This window comes from Pristis pectinata, chromosome 12 (genome assembly GCF_009764475.1).
Source record: "Pristis pectinata isolate sPriPec2 chromosome 12, sPriPec2.1.pri, whole genome shotgun sequence".
Taxonomy (NCBI): Eukaryota; Metazoa; Chordata; class Chondrichthyes; order Rhinopristiformes; family Pristidae; genus Pristis; species Pristis pectinata.
This window is the reverse complement of record NC_067416.1, coordinates 12,685,656-12,708,964: the sequence shown is the minus strand read 5'-3', so window position 1 is coordinate 12,708,964 and position 23,309 is coordinate 12,685,656. Positions and strand designations below refer to the sequence as shown.

Sequence of the window (23,309 nt, the reverse complement as noted above, 5' to 3'; positions counted from 1 at the left end):
TGTTGATTATTTCAGCAATTTTCTATTGAATCTGATTCTACTATCTTTTAAGGATTTGTGCTCCAGCCCATAAAAAACACCACTTATGTGAAGAAATTTTCAATTCCCTTCTATTCTTTTGCAAATTATTTAAAATGTAAGCACTGTGGTTTTCTCCCAACTGGCAAGAAATAGCTTCTTCATACTTGTTCTATCAAAATTGTGATTACCTCAACGAGATCACCTTCTACTGAAGGAGAACAATAGCAACCTTACTACGCAACTTAAGTGCCTCATTGAGTGGAAAAGCAAATTGTGCAGAGGATATGGAGAGTCTGCAGAGAGATATAGATAGGTTAAGAGAGTGGGCAAGGGTCTGGCAGATGGCGTACAATGTTGGTAAATGCGAGGTCATCCACTCTGGAAAGAAAAATAGAAGATCAGACTATTATTTAAATTGTGAAAGATTGCAGCATGCTGTTGTGCAGAGGGACTTGGGAGTGCATGTGTATGAATCGCAAAAGTTTGGTTTGTGAGTGCAACAGGTCAAAAAGGCAAATGGAATGTTAGCCTTCATTACTAGAGGGATTGAACTTAACAGCATGCTGCAACTGTACAGGGTACTGGTGAGGCCGCAGCTGGAGTATTGCTTGCAGCTCTGGTCTCCTTACTTGAGGAAGGATATACTACCGGCTTTGGAAGCGGTGCAGAGGAGGTTCACCAGGTTGATTCCGGAGATGAGGGGGTTAGACTATGAGGAGAGACTGAGTTGCCTGGGACTATACTCGCTGGAATTCAGAATAATGAGAGGGGATCTTACAGAAACATACAAAATTATGAAGGGGATAGATAAGAGGCAGGAAGGTTGTTTCCACTGATTGGTGAGATTAGAACTAGGGAACATAGCCTCAAGATTCGGGGGAATAGATTTAGGATGGAGATGAGGAGAAACTGCTTTTCCCAGAGTAGTGAATCTGTGGAATTCTCTGCCCAGGGAAGCAGTAGAGGCTACCTCATTAAATATATTTAAGACACAGTTAGATAGATTTTTGCATAGTAGGGGAGTTAAGGGTTATGGGGAAAAGGCAGGTAGGTGGATCTGAGTCCACGGCCAGATCAGCCACCATTTTATTGAATGGCAGAGCAGGCTTGACGGGCCAGATGGCCTACTTCTGCTCCTACTTCTTATGTTCTTATGTTCTTTATTCCTGATAAATTTCACTTGTACCCTATTATATCTTTTTTCATAATAGCGTGTACCCAATCTACAATCTGAGGCCCAAACAGTGATTTCTGAAGACTGAACAGAAATTCATTGTTTTTATGTTAAATATCCCTATTTACAAAGCAAAGCATAATTAATGCTTTCTTAAATGTCTGAATTCACTTGACATCCCACCTTGAAAGATTTGTAGGTATGCATTTGATCATCCCTCTGATCATGCACTCCCCTCAAAGTAGCACCATTTAGGTTATGTAAGCCTAGAAATTCAATCACACTGTTCAATGGGATTGAATTGCAGCATTAAGCCAAAACACAAGGTGCAATCGTTACTTTATAGTATGCATATGGCATGATGAAACTTGTTATTGCACGCCTGAAGAAAGACCCTGCGGAGGTGATATTAATCCTTGTGAAATGCATAAATGATGTCTCCCTTGTGAAACTGATTGATGTATATGAAATTAGCACTTAGTGTGGAAAAGGCACAGGAAATTAGGTCCTAACCATTTAGAAGATTATCATTTTCTGGTAGGTTTGTTAGGGAATCAGTTTGTTCAGAGCTCAATGTGCTCAGGCACAGTGAGGGTTTGAAGTTGCAGTGCCTCCGATTGTTTGAGAGCATGCTCAAGATGAATATTTTTTGGTTAGTACAATAGTGTCTAGATATTAGGTCGTGTGGTCCTCTTCCAGCATTATTTGATTGCAAATGTACTTACCATGCACCGAAATGTGATAGTGACCATTTCCAGGTTGTCTTGTATCACCGTGGAAATGTATCTGGTAGGCAGCCAAGGGCAATTAGGGTTAAGCAATAAACACCAACCTCCCAGTGATTTCCAAAATCCATAAGGCGATAAGAGGTGAAATTCAAACCCCACAGTGACACAATTCTGATACTGCCATCGTTCTGTTACAATTCATTTCAAGCACAGGAGTTAGATGGCCTAGTAATCTGCTGGAGGAGAGAGTGCTGGAGTGCCACTGCATCCTCAACATTCTGCCAACATTCAAATCCAAAGCTAATACAGCAGCACTCAAAACTTGGAGGAAAAGAAACAGAGCTTGTGTAGCAGAAGTCAGAGTTTCCAATGTGGTGCCCATAAGTTGGGAGGCTTCCGCTTGTACTGCAAAGGAGTTTGTGGCTTCTGCTGTGAGACATTGCACTGCAGATGGGTGTACAAATGTTGGCAAGAAGTTGGTCACCATTCATGCTGGAACAGATGGGAGTGAAGCTCTATGCAAAATCATGTACATGTGGATGGAGCTGGACTCCCTAAAAACATAACACAGACCCTTAGGGCAGATCAAACAATATCCTAAATATCTTGTTGTGCATGCTCATCAGCTTTCATCTAAAGGCTACCCTATAGTAATCACCACGAGTGCTCCAGAGCTGAATCTTTGCGGTAAGTGGCACATGAGAGTTGCCTGAGCCCACTTATGCCTGGAAATTCATGTGAAGATCCCAACTTTAAACTACTCCCTACTACTCACGCAATATCAGGATCTGCATCAATGGAGTAAGTGTCAGGGGCAGTGGCACACTGCTTGTTCCTTCTTTTAACAGCTAAGCCGCCCAGACCTGAAATAGGAAAGGCGAGGCCATCCTTAGAGGAGGGGACAGGTAAGATGGTCATGATCAAAGAATATGATGATATGGTGAGATGGAAATAGGATGTAAGGAAAGGTATTAGTCATTCACATGCCATTTTTAATGATTTTCAATCTTCTACTGGCCATTGATCACCAGACAACCCAGATATTTGTTCCTCATATTGTTGTCTCTCCCACTCCCACTTTACTTCAGCCCTTGGAGGCTTCACATGGAACAAGGATGTCAGTTTAGTGTCAGTAAATGGGGTGCCTGCTCCTGGCAGTTTGGAGCCATCATCATTTTCAGTGTTCCCCAAGCTGCACAATGCTTTCCAGCAGTAGTTGAATTCAGTGCTCATTTAAGACACGCATGTTTGACAAGAATTAGCACTGTTTAGTTCCAGCTGTTGCAAGAGATCTTTGAAATTTCATGTTGTTAATGAGTGCCAATGAAGTAAAATATCGGTGCTATCGCCTCATAAGTGCTCACATTGCTGCACTTTTTGCACGCACAAGAAACACAGACTACAATGAGAACTCAAATTTTCTCCAGCTTCTGCAGAATGTAATCTTAACACTTTCTTATGGAGTGTTGAACTTCTGAGCCCTAATATCTACATGGTGCACCTCTTTAAACTTTTGCCTATTAAATCGCATCCTCTATCTGCTTGACATTTGATCGAGAGAGCAATTTACCTGTGATATTTTGTTTTCTATTAGGCAATAAAATCCAAATCAAGGACAGCTTCTGAACCATTTTGCCTACTTATAGACAGTGTGAGCCAGTGAGACTGAAGAAGTCTTAATAAGATATGCCAAGTTTAAAATCAGAAAGAATAATCAAAATATTTAATCCAATGTAAAATCAAGTATGGAAAATCAATCAAAAAGAAGGGAAAGAAACATGGGATTAGGTGAGAGATAAGATAGAGAACAAACATTAAAATAAAGTCAATTTTAATTTAAAGAGGCAACAGTAATTAACATCTAAAGAAATGAGTCGCTGTTCCACGTAAAAGTAAATTTTCACTTCCAAAGAAACAGCATGGTAGTGATTAATATATTATGTCATTAAAAATTAATTTACACTTGAATATAATGGACCTAATTTTATTTAGGATGTGTAGTGTGTGACTAGGAAGAAGTGCTGCAACTTCTTCAGAGTTTTAATGTAGAGACCCTCAGTGAGGTGCTAGTGCAGCAAAATAACTTGTTGATTTCAGTCTTGTACTGTGTAGGTACCCAGTTTCCTCCATGACAGTGGTTGGTACTGATAGCATTGACGTTTTTACTACAGCACAATATGGGCCAGTATCAAACAGATGTGTTTCCTTGGATTAATGTCATCAACAGTAATTTCTAAGCTATTAAACATTAATTTTGTAAGTATAACATACTGCACCAATTATAATACAAACACGTACTGCAAATATCAATACTCAAAGGCCTCCTTTTATTAAATGCATGAACTATAAAAGAACAGAAATTGTCATACACATTTAAACACAATTATTTCTCTCATTGTTTGCGGAATATAAATTGTGCCACTGGGGTAAAACAAAAACATATTATGCTAATTGGACTTAATTTTACATTAAAAACTTGTATCTCAACTATCACCTGCAATAACAACAATTATTTCCAATGAAATTTAGCAAAATCTAGCAAGTGTCTAGATGGTCAATATAGAACGACATTTTGATTTAACTGATTTCATGCTACAAGAATACAAGAAAAAAAGGAGTGGGAGTAGGTACCTGACCTCTCAAGCCTGCCACCATTCAATATAATCATGGCTGATCTGCCCCTGGCCTCAACTTTTCTTCTGTGCCAGTTTTCCATTTGATGCCCTTAATTCCCTGCTTTCAAAAATGTATCTACCCTTCTCTTTAAATACTTCCATTGATCTAGCCTCCACAACACTCCATGGGTATGGAGTCTAGATTGATGAAGGTATTCACCATCCTCTGAAAGAAGAAATTCTAACACATTTGAGTTTTAAATAATGCTGAGTTTCAAATGTTGTTACCATGACCCGTTGTTCAAGACTCTCCCTCTGGTGGAAACATCTCAACATCTACCCTATCATGTCTCCTTACGATCTTATATGTTTCAATAAAATGATCACTCATTCTTCTGCTGATATACTACATAGTATTTCTATCTTCATTCAAAATAAACAGAAAACAGTAATGTTTCTCCCACATGACTAAGCATTTCCACTTTAATGCATGGAAAGTAAATTTTTGTCAGGGTTCCAGAAAAAAAAATCCAAAGGCCACACTTCGTACAGAAAGAAAAAACATTAAATTGTGCTAAAACAATTCAAGATTGTTTACTGTAAGGACTGCCAAATGAAGCTATACCTGCAATATTTATCATAAGAGCACACTCTGTTCATCAAAATAAAACTCTTGGCTGTCCTTTGGTCAAATGGAATTCACTATGAAGCAGTGCTTTCTGGCAATGTGAAAATATTAATATATTTAAAGCATATGTGATACAACATGCAGCTCTGATTACCAAAGCACAGACATTAGGCTGAATTCACCCACAGTAATTATGAAGCTGCACTCCAGATGTCAATACAATTTTCTGTGAAATTTTACAGTGAGAATGATAGAATATGCTATTGCGACATCACTTCCAGGTTACTCTTAATGGCAAAACAAAACTAAGGTTCATAAGTCTCCGAACAAACAATGCATCAACAAATGACTGCTGTTCAATATTTCACTATCACTCCAAAAATTCTGCCATGCAGCTGAAGGAGGAACATGTGTTAATGTTGGATAAAATTAATGTTATGAACCATTATGCTGATGTAATTTAACTGTGCTGCCTAATCTAGTGTATGTGTGGCATTTTCTGAAATTTACACAACACTGTTTTTGTTTTAATTGTTGCTACAGCATCTAAAATTTGGTGCTTCTGCAAGTTTGTCAATACCCAGAGCATTGAAGCACAGAGTGAAGTCACTCTGGCATTAAAGAGGAATCCAAAACTACTGCCATTCTTGTAGTTTACACATAATCCTACTGTTCATCCCACTGCTTCATCTTCTGCTAAGAAGTTAAAATTTCACTCAACTCCTGAATTATTTGAAGTATTTGTTCAGTTTTAAAATAATCCCACTAAAATATTAATCATGTTCATTTGAAGAGAGGTATTTACGAAATCAAACTGCGCATTTCTTCATCCAACAGATTTCTCAGATTACCAAAAATAAAGTAGTATGTAAAGATGTGTAGAATACTTAAAGTCCTTTTAGAAGGCAAGATTGCATAAGGGACATAATTATTCATAAAGCAGAGGGAAAAAGTTTCCAAAGATGGCTTCTACAAAAGCACCTGTACAAACATCAGGGCTAGGGTGGAACTCCCTAAATCATACGGTCTATTCAATATCTACCACACATGAGAAGAATGGGTACTTAGGCAAAATATCAGAAGGGCATGCAGCAGCTGTGATACCAGAGCTCAGCAAGGATTCAATGACTTGGATTTTGCAGCTTGTGCACTTACAGATTGCTACAGCCTTTTGACACACTTCAGCTTGGCAACTTACAACAAATGTAAATGCGTTTTAGTTCACTACCCTCCACTGAATCTGGTGTTTGTGTAATAGAGCTAGGGGCAGAATGATCTATCAGCTGAACTGATTAAAAAACTCTCCCACATGCACTTGACCTAAACTAAGAAATTAGAATATTTAATTTGATGTAAAACTATGTACAGAAAGCAAAACAGAGGGAAAGAAAAAGGATCAAGAGAGATAACAAGCCAAAAAATTCATAAAATAATGTTCAATTTGAAAGAAAGAAACTCAATACTTGCAGAAGTAAACCTTTGGTGCCAAAAAGGTTGCTAGCGCTACTTAAAATTATTAAAAAAAACACTTAAACTTTCCAGTCCTAACTTTTCCTGAAATGTTTACCAGGTAAGCTCTGAAACTCATGTTCTTCATGTGAAGACACTAGAATAGTAAAGTATATGAAGGAGAAGGAAACAACCTTACAATATGTCTTGATCAATGCTTGCAGAGACGCTGAAAGAAGCAATGTAATTTCATTCACAAGCTGTGCACATAGTTATTTCTACCACAAAATCTGGGCTAATGGCATAAGAAAGAGTAACAAACAAAAACAACCTTTTTAAAAAAAGTTCACCAGAATCAGAATCAGGTTTATTATCACTGACATATGTTGTGAAATTTGTTGTTTTGCGGCAGCAGTACCGCGCAAGACATCACAAAAAAAATGCCCTTCTCCTGCACCATTTTTAATGGAGAAATACTAAAAAAGAAACCTAGATTCCATGAATACTTTAAACAATTCCAGCATTTGTTTTTCTCGTGGAAAGGCTAAAGAAATATTAATGTACTGTAATATATCAAGATGAAGGCACAGCTTGTGGCTTAACAGCTTACCTTACGAACAGCAAGGTTGTCACTCAACCGCTCCGCTTCATCTATATCCCCTGTAGCAATGGCCTTGTCAAGGTTTTTTTCCAGACTTGTCTGAAAGAACAGTTTAATAAGTGAATTGCAAATAACAGAATGTAAAACTTCAGCCACCTGAGGCTACATTTGATGGGGAAAAAAAATTATTTGTTAAAAGATCTGAACAACTAATGACTTGTAAATAAAGCACCATCAGTTATAATAAAAAAATGTATCAGTTGATGGTGAGTACTTTCAACATATTCTGTCTTTATTTCAGTTATTATCAAACAATCCTACACTTCTAACTAAGATATTAATAATTTCTTTGGTACTGAATTCCATATAATACCTTTCAATATTACAGCATACTATAACTCCTGCGATGACCTCTTTAGTCCTGAATTTCTAAGGAACAATATCTATCTCTCCATCTGGCAACAGGTTCCATTTTAATAAACGTAACATAAAAATCATAATGCTTATTTTGGCAGACGTCAGCAAGCATAAATTTGTAATGTTCTCATAGCATTTTCACACATAGAAATTAACAAACCAGCAAAAAGATCTGCATTGTTGTGCAATGCCTGCTAAAAAAATTGACACAGATAACAAGAAATGTTTAATTGTACCACAAGTCATAATGTTTCTGTATTTCACTTTCTAGAGTATTAAACACATTGACAACAGTATTATTTGGTATCCAGAAGCTAAACACCAAGAGCTGTCAACTTGATGTACAATGTTTAGGCAATCTTATGATACAGTCATTCCGCTACTGGCACAGTTTTTCTTCACACACAAAATTCTTACCTCAAGACATTAGAGATTTAAATCGTCAGATGATAGTAGACATAAAATAGAGTTTAAATGATGATGTGATAGATGAATTTTTGCAATCTGCACTTTACTGAACTGGTTTTAACCTGTTCTACATCAATTATACTTTTAACATTAGTCCATCAATTCAGTCCCTGAAGCAGAAACATTTTTTTTCATTCTTTTTTACAATGCCATTAAGGTGACAAAAAGCATACTGATTAACATTGTCAATCTGTATCAGGTCTTAGAGTGTCTAAATATTTAACTTCAGCATGCTGGTATTTGTTATTAAACTATTCTGCACAGAAAAAACTGCAAGTGGCTACAAGACGAAGCCAGTTGACTGTGAAATCTGAGAGAGCATTAATATGCTAAACTGAAAAGACACATCACTTTCTTTAGCCAGGGTTCTTATGGTGCACATTTGACAACGGTAAACTTTCCATGTGCCGTTCTTGTGTAGCTTCACCATATGAATGTTAGAGAAAAGATTTGCATAAATCTTACTGTAACATATGTTAAGGCAATGATATTGCACAATGTACCTGTTCCCTTCCTCCTATTCATTACTTTCCAAAAATATTTGGAAAAGAGGTTGTAAATAAAATTCTGGTGATTTGTCCTTCAACTTATTTTGCACTACAAAACAGAATAGTGATCTTTATTTTACTGTGGAGATTCTGATTCAAACCATGTGGACAATAAACATTTAAAGAGTAAATGTTGGATATACAGATGGAACACAGCTATTGTCCAAATGGAATCTGAAAGTAAAGCATAGAAAAATATAAAAGAGAACAAATAAAAGCTAAAATTAAATGGTCACTCTGCAGTATTCTGTTAAAATTCCACATAAATAGTAATTACCCTTCAATCGTCAAAAAGTCTATTTACAACTCACTAGTCTGTTAAACAAAGTGGAACTTCATTGGTATAAATAATGTTAATAATCCATTATATTCTTCTGAGGAAGTCCCTGAGATCAAAGCCTCCACTTCAGTTTTAAGAGGTCTGTGGTAGGTGAAGAGTCGTATACAAGATCTGCAGATTCTGCCAGAAGTGGCCCAGATGGTAATGACAAGGCAGGTCATTTGGGATGTTCTACTGTTTGTGAATAGTTTCCAGGTGTTCCAATCATAGAGATTCAAGATGCTCAATACCTTCTTGGGTGATCCTTCTTCAGTTTAAGTTGTCACAGGCCAGTGATGCCCACGAGTCAGTAATGATATTATAATTCTTCAAGGAGGCTTTCAGAAGGTCCTTGAAATATTTTCCCTGACCGCCTGGAAGTCTCTTCCCATTATGGAGCTCAGAGTCTTACTTCAGCAGTCTGGTGCCAGGCATTCGGATGGCATGGAGTAGGCTGACCATGATCAGATCATCAATTCTGGGGATGTTGGCCTTGGACAGGAGGCTGACATTAATTTGCATATCCTGCCAATCAAGTTGGAGGACTTTGAGCAGACACCATATAATCAATGAGAGAACTTAACATTTAATGCAGTGCCTTTAATGTAGAAAAACACCTCAAGGCACTTAATAAGAGCATTATCAATAAAAATATGTTTGGCACTGAGCTATATAAGTAAATGTCGGGACAGATGACCAATGGCTTGGTTAAAGAGGTAGGTTTTAAAGCACATCTTAAGTGAGGAAATATGGGTTGATAGGTAAAGAGATTTAGGGAGAGAATTCCAAAGCTTAGGACCTTGGCAACTAAGGCAATAGTGAAGTGATAACAATCAGGGACATTCAAGATACCAGAATTGAACGACTTCATATGTCTTGGAGGGTTGTAGGCCTGGATATTACAGAGACAAAAAGGTTCAAGCCATGAAGTGACTTGAAAACAGGGATGAGATGAATAATCAATACAATGCAAGCTAAGATACAGGTTGCAAGGTTACAGAAGAGTATAAGTTTAGGTAGGGTGAAAGATGTCCGGCCAGCCAGGAGAGTGCTGTAATAAGCCAATCTATTGATAACAAAGATATAGAAAAGCATTTTCAACAGCAGATATGCTGAGGCAGGGTGGAAGTCAGGTAATATTACTGAGGTGAAAGTAGGAGGCTTTGATAGATTCATGCAAGTTTAGCTTAAACAGTACACATTTATTTCATCTGATGAATTTCCTCCTTTTTACTAACTTGAATATCAATATATCTCCCTGGGCAAGTATCAAAATTTTGATATCTAGAGGGGTGAAAAGCATTTGAACAGTAAGTTACCTCCAAGACCCATGGCAATTAGGCAAATGAACATGTTATGTTGTCACATCTTTTTATAGCAAAAGGGGCTAATGCCAAATTGAGATTTCCCACTGCAAACTGTCTGATTATAATCTGGAGCAGTCAGGAATGACAAATCAAATTTATTCCAGAGACAACAGATGCAAGACAATATGCATCATCCTGTATCACACAACCAGGAATCAGGCTCTCCCACATCACTTGGCTTTACATGGCATTTTAAATTAAGTTGATTTACATCATATTTATTTCACATTATGCCTTAAAAATGAGTGTTGTATTTCTCCCTGCCAGAGGATACATGATATACCCTTCCCTAGCAAAAAAAACTTGTTTTTTTTACTGGGTACAATTATTCTGAGCAATCCATAAACTTGCAATGACATTAGAAAAGCTGGACTGAGTTGTTTTGTTAAGAGCGATAACCTTGATGTGAGTAACTTTAAAATGGGAGGATTTGTAAAATAAAGTTTGATTGAAACACATTTAGTGATTACATTGAATACACATTCAGTCAGAACTTGTTAGGAATTGTAGGTAATTTCACATTGAACTATCAGCATTTAGTCTCACAAATGCCAGCAAATTCCTGTGTGAAGTCATTTTTGTTAATTTTCAAATGATTCATGAGTGATGTTTAATAGCTTTCAAGGAAGTTGACAGTTTTGCAGATGACAAAGTGTGAGGGCATGACTTGGTCAGCTGCAAATATGTTTTAGTCAATTTGTGGAAGGGGCTGTTTCTGGTTCGCCAACATGACAGGTCATGTGCACAAAGCCCTGCTGCCAAGTAGCACTTCACCAATCTGGATCTTAACTTACTCTTCATATTAGAAAGGATAACCTTGTTGAATCAGCTATATGCATGATTAATATGCATCTCAGCAGTGAGAGCTGATGATGAGCTACCTCAGCAAATTCAGAACAAATGATAAAATGTTCAATATACGTGCATACATGAAACCAAAAACTGCAGTAACAGTCACATTCTAAGGCTGAAAAAGATTGCAATCTTGTCACCTGCTCAACCATGAGATGGTCTTTATATAAGGCATTGGTCTTATGTAAAGACCACTGGGGGGAGTTGATCCTGCCACAACTGTAGGTTTGGAATCCGCAACTAAGAAAGGAGTCAACAGTTTTACCAGACTGAGCTCTCTGATGGAATGGAACATTATTCTTAGAAACTGAGACAGATTAATCTTTACTCACTGGAATTTAGAATAAGAACAATGCCTTCGTCTTTACATCACCAAGACGCTTACTTTCACCATTGCAACAATGGCTGCTGAAACCTTTATGTTCTTAAGGTAGGGCTGAAGGGCCTGTTTTCTGCACTGTATACTTCTATGACTCTATAAGCCTCTTCCACTCCCTTTTTTCAACTGCTCTAATGGCCCCTTTGTTGAGCTTCCATTCTCCACCTTCCATAGATTCCCTCCTGCCTAACAATCAATAACAGCAAGTTGCACTGGTGTGTGGTATAATAAAATGTTCCATAACATTTCACAAGAAATTATCAAACAAAACTTTGCACAAATCACAGAAGAGGTGGCACAGAAGAGGATTTAGAAAACATGACTAAGGAGTAGTTCACAAGGAGCACCCTAAGGAAGAAAACAGAAATGGTGAGGTAGGGAGGTTTCAGGAGGGAATTTCAGAGCAGGTAAGGCATAGCCAACAGCAGTGAAACAATTAAAATCAGGGATACACAAAAGGCTAGGTCTTCAGAGAGCTGTATGTCGGAGACAATGGCAATAAGATGAAGAAGGGGTGCCTATAACTAATATGAAAATAAGAGATTTTTTTTAATCATAATGTTGCTTAATCAATAATCAAGGTACATCAACGAGTCCAGGAGCGATGAATGAATGGTATGGATGAGCTACAGAGCTTTGGATGAGCTTAAATTCAGGGAAGGTCCATGATGGCCCAGGGCTGTAGTGCAGTAGTTTAGTCTATAGGTAACAACAATAGGAATGAGGGAGTTAGTAGATTATAAATTGACACATGTCAGATTTATATGATGCTACAAAGCTGGAAAAAGGTGATCTTAATGTTGGAATGGATGCCTGGGCTGAAGCTCATCTTGGAGTCAAATACGACACTAAAGTCACAAACAGTCACCTTAGTCCTACATCTTGTTGCGTCCTTCCTAAACTTCTACAACTCAAGACCATTTCTTTGACCAAGAATTCAGTCATCCCTCCTAATTCTTTCTTGCTGGCTCTGTTAACATTGCTGCATAGCGTTATTTATGAGGCACTTCAGACTCCTTTTCATGTATATAAAGGCAGATCTTTTGTAGATCCAAGTTATACACAATAAAATTAGATAAGTAGATATTATTACCTTTGAACGAGATGTGCTGCAAGCAGGAGACTTAAATCTATCATTTGCTCCAAAATATTGCCTTAGTTCATTCCAGTGGGCCTCTCTCATGGCCAGCTCACTGCTAAAACCAAGGACAATATCAACATTACCAGCATAAAATTCATTCCAATTTGAAAAATAATTCTTTCAATTAATCAGTTATTGCCATCTTATATAATAATGCTTAACACCTTTTTGACATCATCATTATTTTCAACATGAGTGTAACATTAAATCATGGAAAGCAAATTTCAAAGTGACTAGCAGTAACTAAGCATTCTTCACAATAACTGAGGATTTTATTAACTAAATTGTGTTCAGGAAAAACTAAATTTAAGTTCATTTTTAAAAGTTTTTTTAGTTTATTCTAGCAAAATTGCATTGAAGGTTTAAAAATATAAAATATTAAATCATTGCAAACCTGTCAGAGAACCAATAAACTATGTACATTAATTTCAGTTAAATACCTTTCAGTCTCAGTTTTCTGCTCTTCCTCGGATTTCTGCATTTTGATGGAAGGCTCCTCGCTATTCCTTCCCACATTTATCAGGCCTTCTGCACATTTTAATTATATACAAATCCATTAACTATGATGATCCAAAAACATTTGTAATACTGACATAATTTTTTCCATTAGCCTACAAAGGATTGAGGGCAAATGATGACCGGAAAGAATGATATGGAGTACTATCTATTTTGAATTATTGACTTGTGAAATCCTTCAATTATTATTACCTTCAGAGAATTTAAGTTCTAAGATAAAGAAAAGAAAGGCTTATTCCTCCATATAAAATTTTCCTTTAAAGTTCTATATATCTATATCAATTATTTTATCATTTTATGTTTTGCACTGGAAAATGTTTTAGTGGCATTGGTAGTGGGCACTTAGATAAAAAGTAAGGAAGTCATATAGTAATAGTTATATAACACAGAAACAAGCCCTTCGGCCCAACGTCCATGCTGATCAATTTGCTCGTGATGAATGTACAGCAGTCTCCAGCCTGCCCCTAATTCTTACGTTCTTAAAGTTTACAGGAGGCCACTTGATCCATTGAGTCCTTGTGGCTCTTTGTTCCCACTCCCCACAGCCCTGCTAATCTTTTGCTTTCAACTTCAATGGATGCACTTTTCCCTTTCACCCCTCAGTGAGAACAAAACTCCTCACAGATTCTGAATGAATTACGCAACCCAAATTAGCAGAGGCAAATATCCCTCTCCCAATCCTACGTCAGACATTATATTCAGGTGAGGGATTTTCCTATCATCCAGTGTTACTGTGAACCATGCAACGCCTTGCTCCCCCACCCCCACTCAGCCTGTCCTGTGCTGCTAATATTGGGGAGTTTATTGTTGAATGGCTCCAGTGGCCTTGGAGTGGGAAGGAAAAGATGAGACAAACCAAACTGTTTCTCCCTGGGTGCTCCAGTTTCTTCACACATCCCAAAGACGTATGGGTTGGTGGATTAATTGGTTGTTGTAAATTGCCCCTAGTCTGTGGGTAAGTGGTAGAAATTGGGGGGAGTTGATCCTGCCACAACTGTAGGTTTGGAATTCACAGCTAAGAAAGGAGTCAATACGACATAGTTTTACCAGAGTGAGCTCTCTGATGGAATGGCACATTATCCTTAGAAACTGAGATAGATTAATCTTTACTCACTGGAATTTAGAATAAGGAGTATTCTTACTGAGATGTACAAGATTCTGAGAAGCTCTGAGGCTGGAGAATAAAACTAAGAGGAAACATATCAGAATAAGGAGTTGGCTATTTAGGATTGAGATGAAGAGAAATTTTGTATGCAGGTTGAAAATCTTCGGAATTTTCTACGCAGAGGGTTGTGGCTGCTCAGTTAATGAATATATTCAAGGCTAAGATCAACAAATTTTGAACACTGAGGGAATCAGGGGAAATGGGAATTGGGAAGGGAAACAGGACACAGTAATCATTCAGCCAAGTAGCTGCTAAGGGGCATACGGTTGACTCATTCTTCTGTTTCTTGTTTTTATTTTTTTAATAATCTTGGACATCTGTTTGAAACCACCTCTACATACTAATCAGTGGGAAATTGAGGTAACATTGTCAATATGAGTCATTAATGAAAATTGTACAATTAAAAATGAGTCATTTCTTGGATTAATAGTGCTCTTTTCCTGAGGCAGCATCATTGTAACAAGAGTTTACTGCTTAAAGCTCTGTAGTTTCACCCAAATGCACCTCAGATATGTTTCCTAAGTAATCCAGAGGTGTTTAGACTCACTCAAGCTGAATGAAAGAGATATTGGGCCTGTTCAGATTAGAGATATGCAAAAGCAACTTCATCCAAAATTATAACATAATAAAAGTTTTAGATAAGTTACGTCAAATTAGAAAAAATCTATAAATATGATCTCAGTTCAGATTACCCTTTCATTAACATTACTTCATAAATTATGATTCTATATAACATTAGTGCACAATTTGCTGACAATCTTCAGTAATAATTCAATGAAGTAAATAATTTCTCAAACAAGTCATACCTGCAGCAGCAATTTTTCGTTTTCGTCTCACCCTCTTTTTTAATGAAGGTTGAGCTATAGCTTTCCTTCGTTCTTTCAATTCCTGAAATTTCTAAGAAAAACAAATCAGGATTAAAATAACAAAAACTTCAAAAGATCATTATAGTGCATGCTTCAGTTTAATTCACAGATGTGACTGAATGGTGGGTAGTTCACAAATCAACTACTTATTCATGATTGTGGGAGACATTATACAGTAACAAATATGAGAAAATGCTGGAAACAGTCAGTAATCAGGCAGCATCAATGGAAAGAGAAAGAGAGTTAATGCTTCAGATCAAAGATCCTTTGTCAGTTCTGGGAAAGAGCATAAACAAGGTAGTTATAAACTGCAAAGGTGGGGCAAGTGATGGTTTAGACAAAGGAAATGTCCCTGATGGTACGTGTCTGGATTGATGTGGGATAAGTTCAAGTCAATGACGCAATGGAACACTCCTAAATATTGAAAGCGCTGTAGAAAATGGCCATGTGACCAATAACCTACAGACAAAGTAGAGCTACATGAAAAAATTGAAATACTCAGATTCTTCAACCTCAAAAAAGCAGCATTGAGATTTACAAGCTGCTGTAAAAAGCTAGGAACAGCTGTTGTTAAATTAGAGCAGTATCCCATTGAGTATGGCAGAGAGAAGTTTAACTGAGATGCACGGTAATCAAAGGAAACCTGTTTATTCATGAGGATCATGCCTGAACCAATAGAAGATGACTGTGGTTATTTGATACCACTGGTCACTAACCCCAGGACATTACGGCAGAAGTTCTTCAGAGAAAAGATTTTCCTTTAACCATCTTCAACAGTTTATTAAAACCCTCCCTCTATCACAAATAATGCCGTTCACATATCTTTTCATAATGCTCAACCTCTCTGATAACGAAGAAGTTTATGGTAACCTACAGCAGGACTTGGACAACATTTAAGTTTGAGTTAATAAGCAGCAGGGAATCCACCATAAAAATGCCTCCTCCTGATCTTCAACATTACTGCCTCTGTCAAGACAACCATCTTTATCATCCTGGGGTTCAGCAGTGGCCAGAGGCTTAATTGGCCCAGTCATACTGTAGCTTCACTTCCAGAACTCCTCAAAGTTTATCCATCAGGTATAAAGCTATTGTCAAAAATATAATGGAAAATTCACCAATGTTTAGATAAGTTCAATTCTCAAGAAACTAAACATCATGAAGATGAGCTTCTTTAATCAGCGCTCAATCAATTTTAGTCAATATCTACTTCTTCATTTGTGTATGGTGGCCTGAATAGGTTCTTTCTGCAACAGGACCTACAGCAAATCTGCCTAGCTTAACATAACTTCCTTTCCCAAGACATTTCTCAAACAGATAACAAGAACAACAATGTTGTATTAACACCATCATAGTCTAGTCATATTATATTGGTTAGACATATACTGCTGTTCCTTGATTACTGCTGGCTGTATTCTGGAATTCCCCACCAATCATTTTCAGTTTTTTCTATACATCAATAGCCAATTAATACTCACCTTTCCCATAAAGGGGAATTAATCTACTATATCCTTGGTGGTCTGAATACTTTGTAATGTTAAACAGAATTGAACAGATAAAAGAAAATAGAATCAAATAACTATTAATTAGTTAACTTTATAATGAAAAACATACTTTCCATAGTTGCAGAGAAACTCCAGATGGGCACTCTTCAGTTACATCTTTCATATCGTCTGAAGATTTCTTTTCCTTCAAACAACTATCCAATTTACTTGTATTGCCACTCTCTTCTGGGAGCACGCTGTAAGAAGTTATATAAAAAAGTAGTGGGAAGCACTGAAATGAGACAGGCATAGCAACTCCCAGCAAAATCCTAGAAGGCAAAGATTCTTTAGAAACTCAACTTTACATATCTTGCTTTTGAAAGCTAACATAAATGGTGAATAAATGTCCCTAATAACCACAACTATAGTCCAGGTTTCGATACTTCACTTGATATGTCAGGTAGCCTTTCCAGTAACCACAGATTATTGCATTTAACAGATTGCCGACATTTCATGATATGAATATTGAAGTCTAACAAAACTTTGTTGTTGTTAATACAAGATCCACTTAATTAGAACATCTAAACTAACATTTAGCTTTGGGTATAAAACAGAAAAATGATTCAAATTAAATTAAAAATAGGTTACCATTATTGAAATGTTTAAGTTATGTCAGAATGATGCACATGCATTGCAAAGGATCTTATTTATTCTACAATGAGAGAAAAGTGTCCATTAAAAATTAAATATTGCTTCGAAAACTGAATGAGATATGTTGTCAAAATCCTGATACTGAGTCTCACAAACATATTCATGACACTTTTTGCTTTATTTTGTCCTCTTTAGTAATTTCGTTCTCCCCTTGAGACAAAACAATCTAGTTCTGAAAGGAGAATATCGATTCTAAACTCACATTGCTTTTGTTGGATGGATATACTAAGACAGTATGCTCATTTAAAAATCCTGTAATTTAGTATGTAAGTTTACTTACTGCTGAAGAGTTCTTACCAGATAGGTTTTTGGTCTGTGGAATCCACCATCACAGCTTCTGGGGGGTTATATCTTGAAAGAAAGGGAATATTTTCAGCATACATATTCTACTACACATTGAACTACTTGGAATGAAGAGCATTATACCAAAAATTATTCAAGTTAATGGTACTGAAATTCAGAAGTGGAGAATAATGCCAGCACATTTATTTTCTACCCAGAGCACATGTGACGAAGAAGGAATTTCTAAACTCAAGATACACTGTACTGTGTTTTCTGCTCCTACTGAGAGTACTAGAGATGCTTTACAACTGATTTCAATGTCAGTGAGATTTGGGAGAGGGGGAAAAACAACAACTTAGGGGTGCTCTCCTGACCGTCCACTGCGATAACCTTTTTCTCTTTATTGTGAATTTTGCTGGTAATTCTGCAGGTGCATTGTTGAAAATACTAAGAATTGGGAGTAGGTGGCGACCACTCTGCTCCTCCAGCCTGCCCTGCATTTAACTAGACTGTTGCTGATCTGATTGTAACCTCAACACATTCGCATCTACCCTCGGTAACCTTTCATCACCTGGTTACCAAGAATCTGTCTACTTCTGCATTAACAACATTCTGCTTCCACTGCCCTAAGAGGAAGAAGGCTCTAAAGGCTTATGGTTCTCTGACCAAAAAAAATCATCTCATCTCAGTCTTTAATGGATGACAATGAACCTTACTTCTAGATTCTCCCACAAAAGGAATCATCTTCAATCCATCTTGTCAATTCCACACAGGATGTTTCAATCAAGTCCCCTCTCACTCTTCCTAACTCCAATGAATGCACACCTAGCCTGTCCAACTTTGCCTCATAAGACAACCCACTCACTCAAGGTATCAGTTCTCTGAACAGCTTCCAACACATTAACATTCTTCCTTAAATAAAAAGACCAATATTGTACATGGTCTTCCACATGTGGACTCACCAATGCCCTGTATAACTGAAGTAAAACCTCCTTATTTTTGCATTCAACTCACAGAATTCAATTCAATTCTAGCTATAAACATTCTGCTGGCTTCCTAACTACTTGCAGTACCTGTGTACAAACCCTTAGAGAACAGGATTAGCCTGAAATGTAATGCTTCTGAAGTTGAACAGCTTCCACAACTGATTATCAAGATCACACATCCAGAACAGCCACTTTAGCACTGTTTTAGAGGATTACTGTTGAAAGATACAAACGTGAAAAGAAGACGTTAACAGTGAAATGAAACCCAAACTTGCATTTCAGGAAAGTCACCTAGAGAAAATAAAATGTAGAAGGGCAGAACTTGCTTCTGATCTCAGTCTCTAAACTAAGTGCTATAAAGTTGTGCCACAATTGACACTGGTTAAATTGCAGTATTGTGCAGCATAAACATCTAGCCTACAATCTTCTGTGCAAGGGCATTTTTGTCACTACAATTTCTTCTTTAGAACTGTGTCAGTGTTTACTATCTTTGCGCCTTCCAGCTTTGTAATTAACTTCTCTTTATTCATCTTGCCGTTCACAAGATGCAGTGGGGCCTGGCTACCCAACCGGACGTAATTACATGTGTCAGGTTCAAGTCAGGTTAGGTGTATACTCTGTTGACACATTTGAATTCAATTTGGATTGGATTGCGCATTCCCAACTCAACCTGCATTTTATTTAGGTGAACTTGACATAGGCGAGTGGCAGCGCTGGTAGACAGTCACTGAGCTAGGAGCAGACTAGACACTTGACCAGAGAAGGAGGATGATCTTTAGTTGCTGATTTCAAGTCTAAATCAAGGTGTGCGGCAAAGGAGTGAGCATGGAATGTCGCTCAGGCTCAGGAAGCTCATTCTCAGGTACGGTTTCCAATTGTCTTCAATATCAGTGGCAGGGTGTGATACCCATTAGGAAGTGAAAAGGAAACATTTCTCAGGTTTGGTACATGTTCATTGGGTATTGGTTTTATGTCTGGCTTGGTGCCATGGTCAGATGATGATATCTGCCCATGAGGACTCGATGAGGGATTTCACCCTGACCTGGAATGTGTTTTGTGGGAACACTATCAAATTTAGCTCAATGCTAGGGGCAGAGTGATGTTAGGCAAGAAAATATAGGCAGGAGCTCAACAAAACTTGCAGTGTGCTCTCTCCAGTGCTTGCATCAAGTTTATCTCTAGGCTTGAGCAAGAGATTGATATCCATTCATAGAATGAATGACAAAAGCTACCTGGATTGGGAAGCGCTCTCCTGGGTGATGGCTTCTGGCTTGCCCTGAATTCTACCATGGTCCTCCATGCTTATGGCATACTCACACACGGAGACCTCTGGATGTTTTGCAGTGACAATTCGTGTGATTGGCCAGAAGTAGTAATTGAGGAAGTGTGGGATAGGAAAGACAAAAAAAAAAGCAGTTTGAGCATTGGCCCTTTTAAGTAGCATAATATCATGGGCAAATGGGTTAATAAGCATGTTGCTTTGCGGGAAAATAGAAGCTGTCACCTTTTGGACCAATAAGGTTGAAATCTCACTGAAGACTAATTTTGCATGTTGTTACTACTGTTAACATCATTTGAAGAAGCATTACATCAAAATAAAACTGCCAGGGAGAATGGAATTCCCATTAAATACCAAGGAGATAAATTTCCCAACACGTGCCAAGGTACTAGAAATGTGTGCAAAGTTGCTCTAAAGCTAGGATAATCCAATTTCCAGTTTTTAAACATACTAGATCAGAAATATTATAACTCAAATGCCTTTCCCAAATGATGTAAACAAACTACCATGAGGAAAACAGACATGGTCCCTTATTAATTTTAATGCACTAAAAGCTGCACATTAAAGTAGCAATGTGTGGGGCGCCTTCTCTAGTTTTGATATCAAGGCATTGTGTCTGGTAGAAGAGATCTTGCACAACTAAACTTGCATGTCTCAGATAGTGGAGATAGGACAGGACATGTGTTTAGGAATGGATTAGTGGTGGGAGTGGATGGGGAAGATGATCAGTGTGGTAGAGTGAGGTAGGAGTCGCTTAAAGATTACAAAAGAGTGGTGGAAATCAGTGGGAAGAGAGAGGATCTGGCTAGGAAAACAACTGGGGAGAAGGCAGGTTGATCAGGGAGATGATCTGGAGACAGATCAGGAAGATAGCAGGAGTTGGTGTTGGGGAGATAGGGGTTGGGAATATAGTGTTGGGAGGGTGGGGAATGGACTGTAGCCTGAGATCAATGATGGTTTGGGGCTGAGGTAGCATCAGGGATAATCGGTAACAATTTAATTTTTAAAGTTCAGTCTCAAGCTCTACGATGATGCTTAGGTAAAACTAGGCCCTTTAAATAACACTGAAACAAGCTTTAAGCTCAATTCACCTTTTGAGACCCATGTCATTCATGCCTTCATGCTTTGTGGAGCCAGGGTGATAATTCAAAAATGTGATGCTGGCTTACAAAGTATCTAATAAGAAATAGTATTTTTTAAAATTCCATGACATAGCACACAAAAATGCTGCATTCAAAAATGTTGCATTGCATTATGCAAAGATATTCCCTTAGATTTCAAATAAGACAAAATTAATAATTCAGGTGTCACTATCACAGTGCAAAAACAACCATACTTTGTAAAAGTTAGTTTTTAAAAACTAAATGTTTCACTAACTTTTTGCAATATTCTCTTGATCAAACTCTGTATATTCGCTGTGCATTGCTGAAGTTTATTTACTTCAAACAAGCCAGTGGTTTAACATCCTTTGTTAACAGAAATGTCAAACATTGGAGTATGAATTACTAGTAGAAATATAATGAATATGAAATGAGGCATAATCAGCATAGTAAATATACTGGCTAATAATCCAATTCTGTAATAATCTGACATACTCATGAAAATATCAGAACCGTTTTAGCACTGGCATAGGTTACTTTGACCATTGCAAAAAATACTTAAGCTCCTATAAATGGGACATGATCACAGATCTTTCTAACCCAGTGATATTATTACTTGGAGTATAATACTCCTGCAGAATCATGACTAGTTGTGGATGTTGAAGGCTCTCAACCTACCCTTCTGTTTATTTTACCCTTTATATATCTTCATGAGAGATGAGACAGATAAAGAAGCATGCTGCAGTTGTATTATCACCACTAATCTGAAAGAAGACATGTCAACCATATCAACCATATGCACAACAATCATAGAATTGCCTTTAGCCTGCAATAGACTGATTATTTTCAAAGAATTCCATTAAACTTGTCAGGCAAAACTTGCCTTTTACAAACTCATGCTGTTCTTAATTAGCCCACTTCTTTCCAGGGGAGCATTCCATTTTATGTTATTAGCTTACCCATCACAGGTGTTAACAGATTGATTTATAGTTGTCTCTTCCCACCACCCCCCCCCCCCCCTTTGAACAGTGGTGTACAATGGTAACAACAGCAACAATTTGTACTTATACCGGTCATTTCACATAACATCCCAATGAACGTGTGTTCTGGCACAACTTCCAGATCTAAGTGATGTTTGAAATATTGCAGTCATAGCTTCCAGATCTAAATAATGTTTGAAGTATTGCAGTCATAGCCTCTGATATTTGAGATACGAGTTCCTTCAGTATTCTTGGGTGTATGCCATCAGGCCCTTAAGCCTTTTCCACTAGGTTACGCCATTTTTTTTTCAAAATTGCTTCCATGGAGTTATTGTGGCCAACTGCTCCACGTCCTACTATATCACTCTGAAAACTGAGGAAAAGCAGTCAATTTTTGCCATGCCTTCATCTGTAATTTTGGTTTCTTTTTCACCTCTATTTGACATATCCTATATTTATTATTTCCTTTTGTCTGTTTGTTAAATTCATCACCTTTGTAGTCGAGCAATCCATTCATTATTTTGTTTCCTTCCTTCTGTATTTTTATAATTTTGTTTCATTATCTTTTGTTTTTACTCTTTAACTTATGCCTTAAGTTAATGCTCACTAATGCTCACTCTTCACCTCCAATGTAATTTTCAATTTTTAAATACGTATCTGCCAAATTTTCTGCAAAAATGTCAGTGGTTACCTTTATAATTGTGCACAAGTTCAGCATATCTGCACAAATACTCAACTTCCATTCAGCTGATCACCAGATTTCTCTCCAACACTTGTCCCATTTTAAACCAAGTACATTCTCAACTTTTATTGTACACTATTTAATCTCTTCTATCTTCTACCCTATTACAAATATTATCACTATATGCCCTTCCCCAATTTTCCCAAACACTGTACTTGCTTAAATTCCAGATACATTTCTAACTTTTTTCCAATTCTTGTGAAGACCTGAAAAATTGACACGATTTCTTTCTTCACAGATACAGCATGATCTATTCAGCATTTAATACAGTGGCATGCAAAAGTCTGGGCACCCCTGGTCAAAACTTCTGTTACTGTGAATAGTTAAGTGAGTAGAAGACGAACTGATCTCCAAAAGTCATAAAGTTAAAGATGAAACATTCTTTTCAACATTTTAAGCAAAATTAGTGTATTATTTTTGTTTTGTACAATTTTAGAGTGAAAAAAGGAAAGGAGCACCATGCAAAAGTTTGGGCACCCCAAGAGATTTGAGCT

General features: G+C 37.3%; 1 protein-coding gene across 9 annotated transcripts in view; it reads right to left on the bottom strand.

Moving 5' to 3' along the window:
• The window catches only part of fam204a (family with sequence similarity 204 member A), a 106,389-nt gene that overhangs the window by 27,393 nt on the left and 55,687 nt on the right, over nucleotides 1-23,309 (bottom strand). For 5 of the 9 annotated variants that reach the window (XM_052027393.1, XM_052027394.1, XM_052027392.1 and 2 more), the window contains 6 exons: nucleotides 17,744-17,797; nucleotides 16,866-16,992; nucleotides 15,195-15,285; nucleotides 13,148-13,235; nucleotides 12,660-12,762; nucleotides 7,226-7,315 (listed from right to left, as the gene is read on the bottom strand). In XM_052027393.1, the coding sequence (XP_051883353.1) occupies nucleotides 7,226-7,315; nucleotides 12,660-12,762; nucleotides 13,148-13,235; nucleotides 15,195-15,285; nucleotides 16,866-16,992; nucleotides 17,744-17,775 (531 nt within the window). In that variant the 5' untranslated portion in view covers nucleotides 17,776-17,797. Of the gene's footprint in view, nucleotides 1-7,225; nucleotides 7,316-12,659; nucleotides 12,763-13,147; nucleotides 13,236-15,194; nucleotides 15,286-16,865; nucleotides 16,993-17,743; nucleotides 17,798-21,084; nucleotides 21,170-23,309 lie in introns of all 9 variants that reach the window. The other 4 variants (XM_052027387.1, XM_052027389.1, XM_052027388.1 and 1 more) reach the window with 2 other exon arrangements.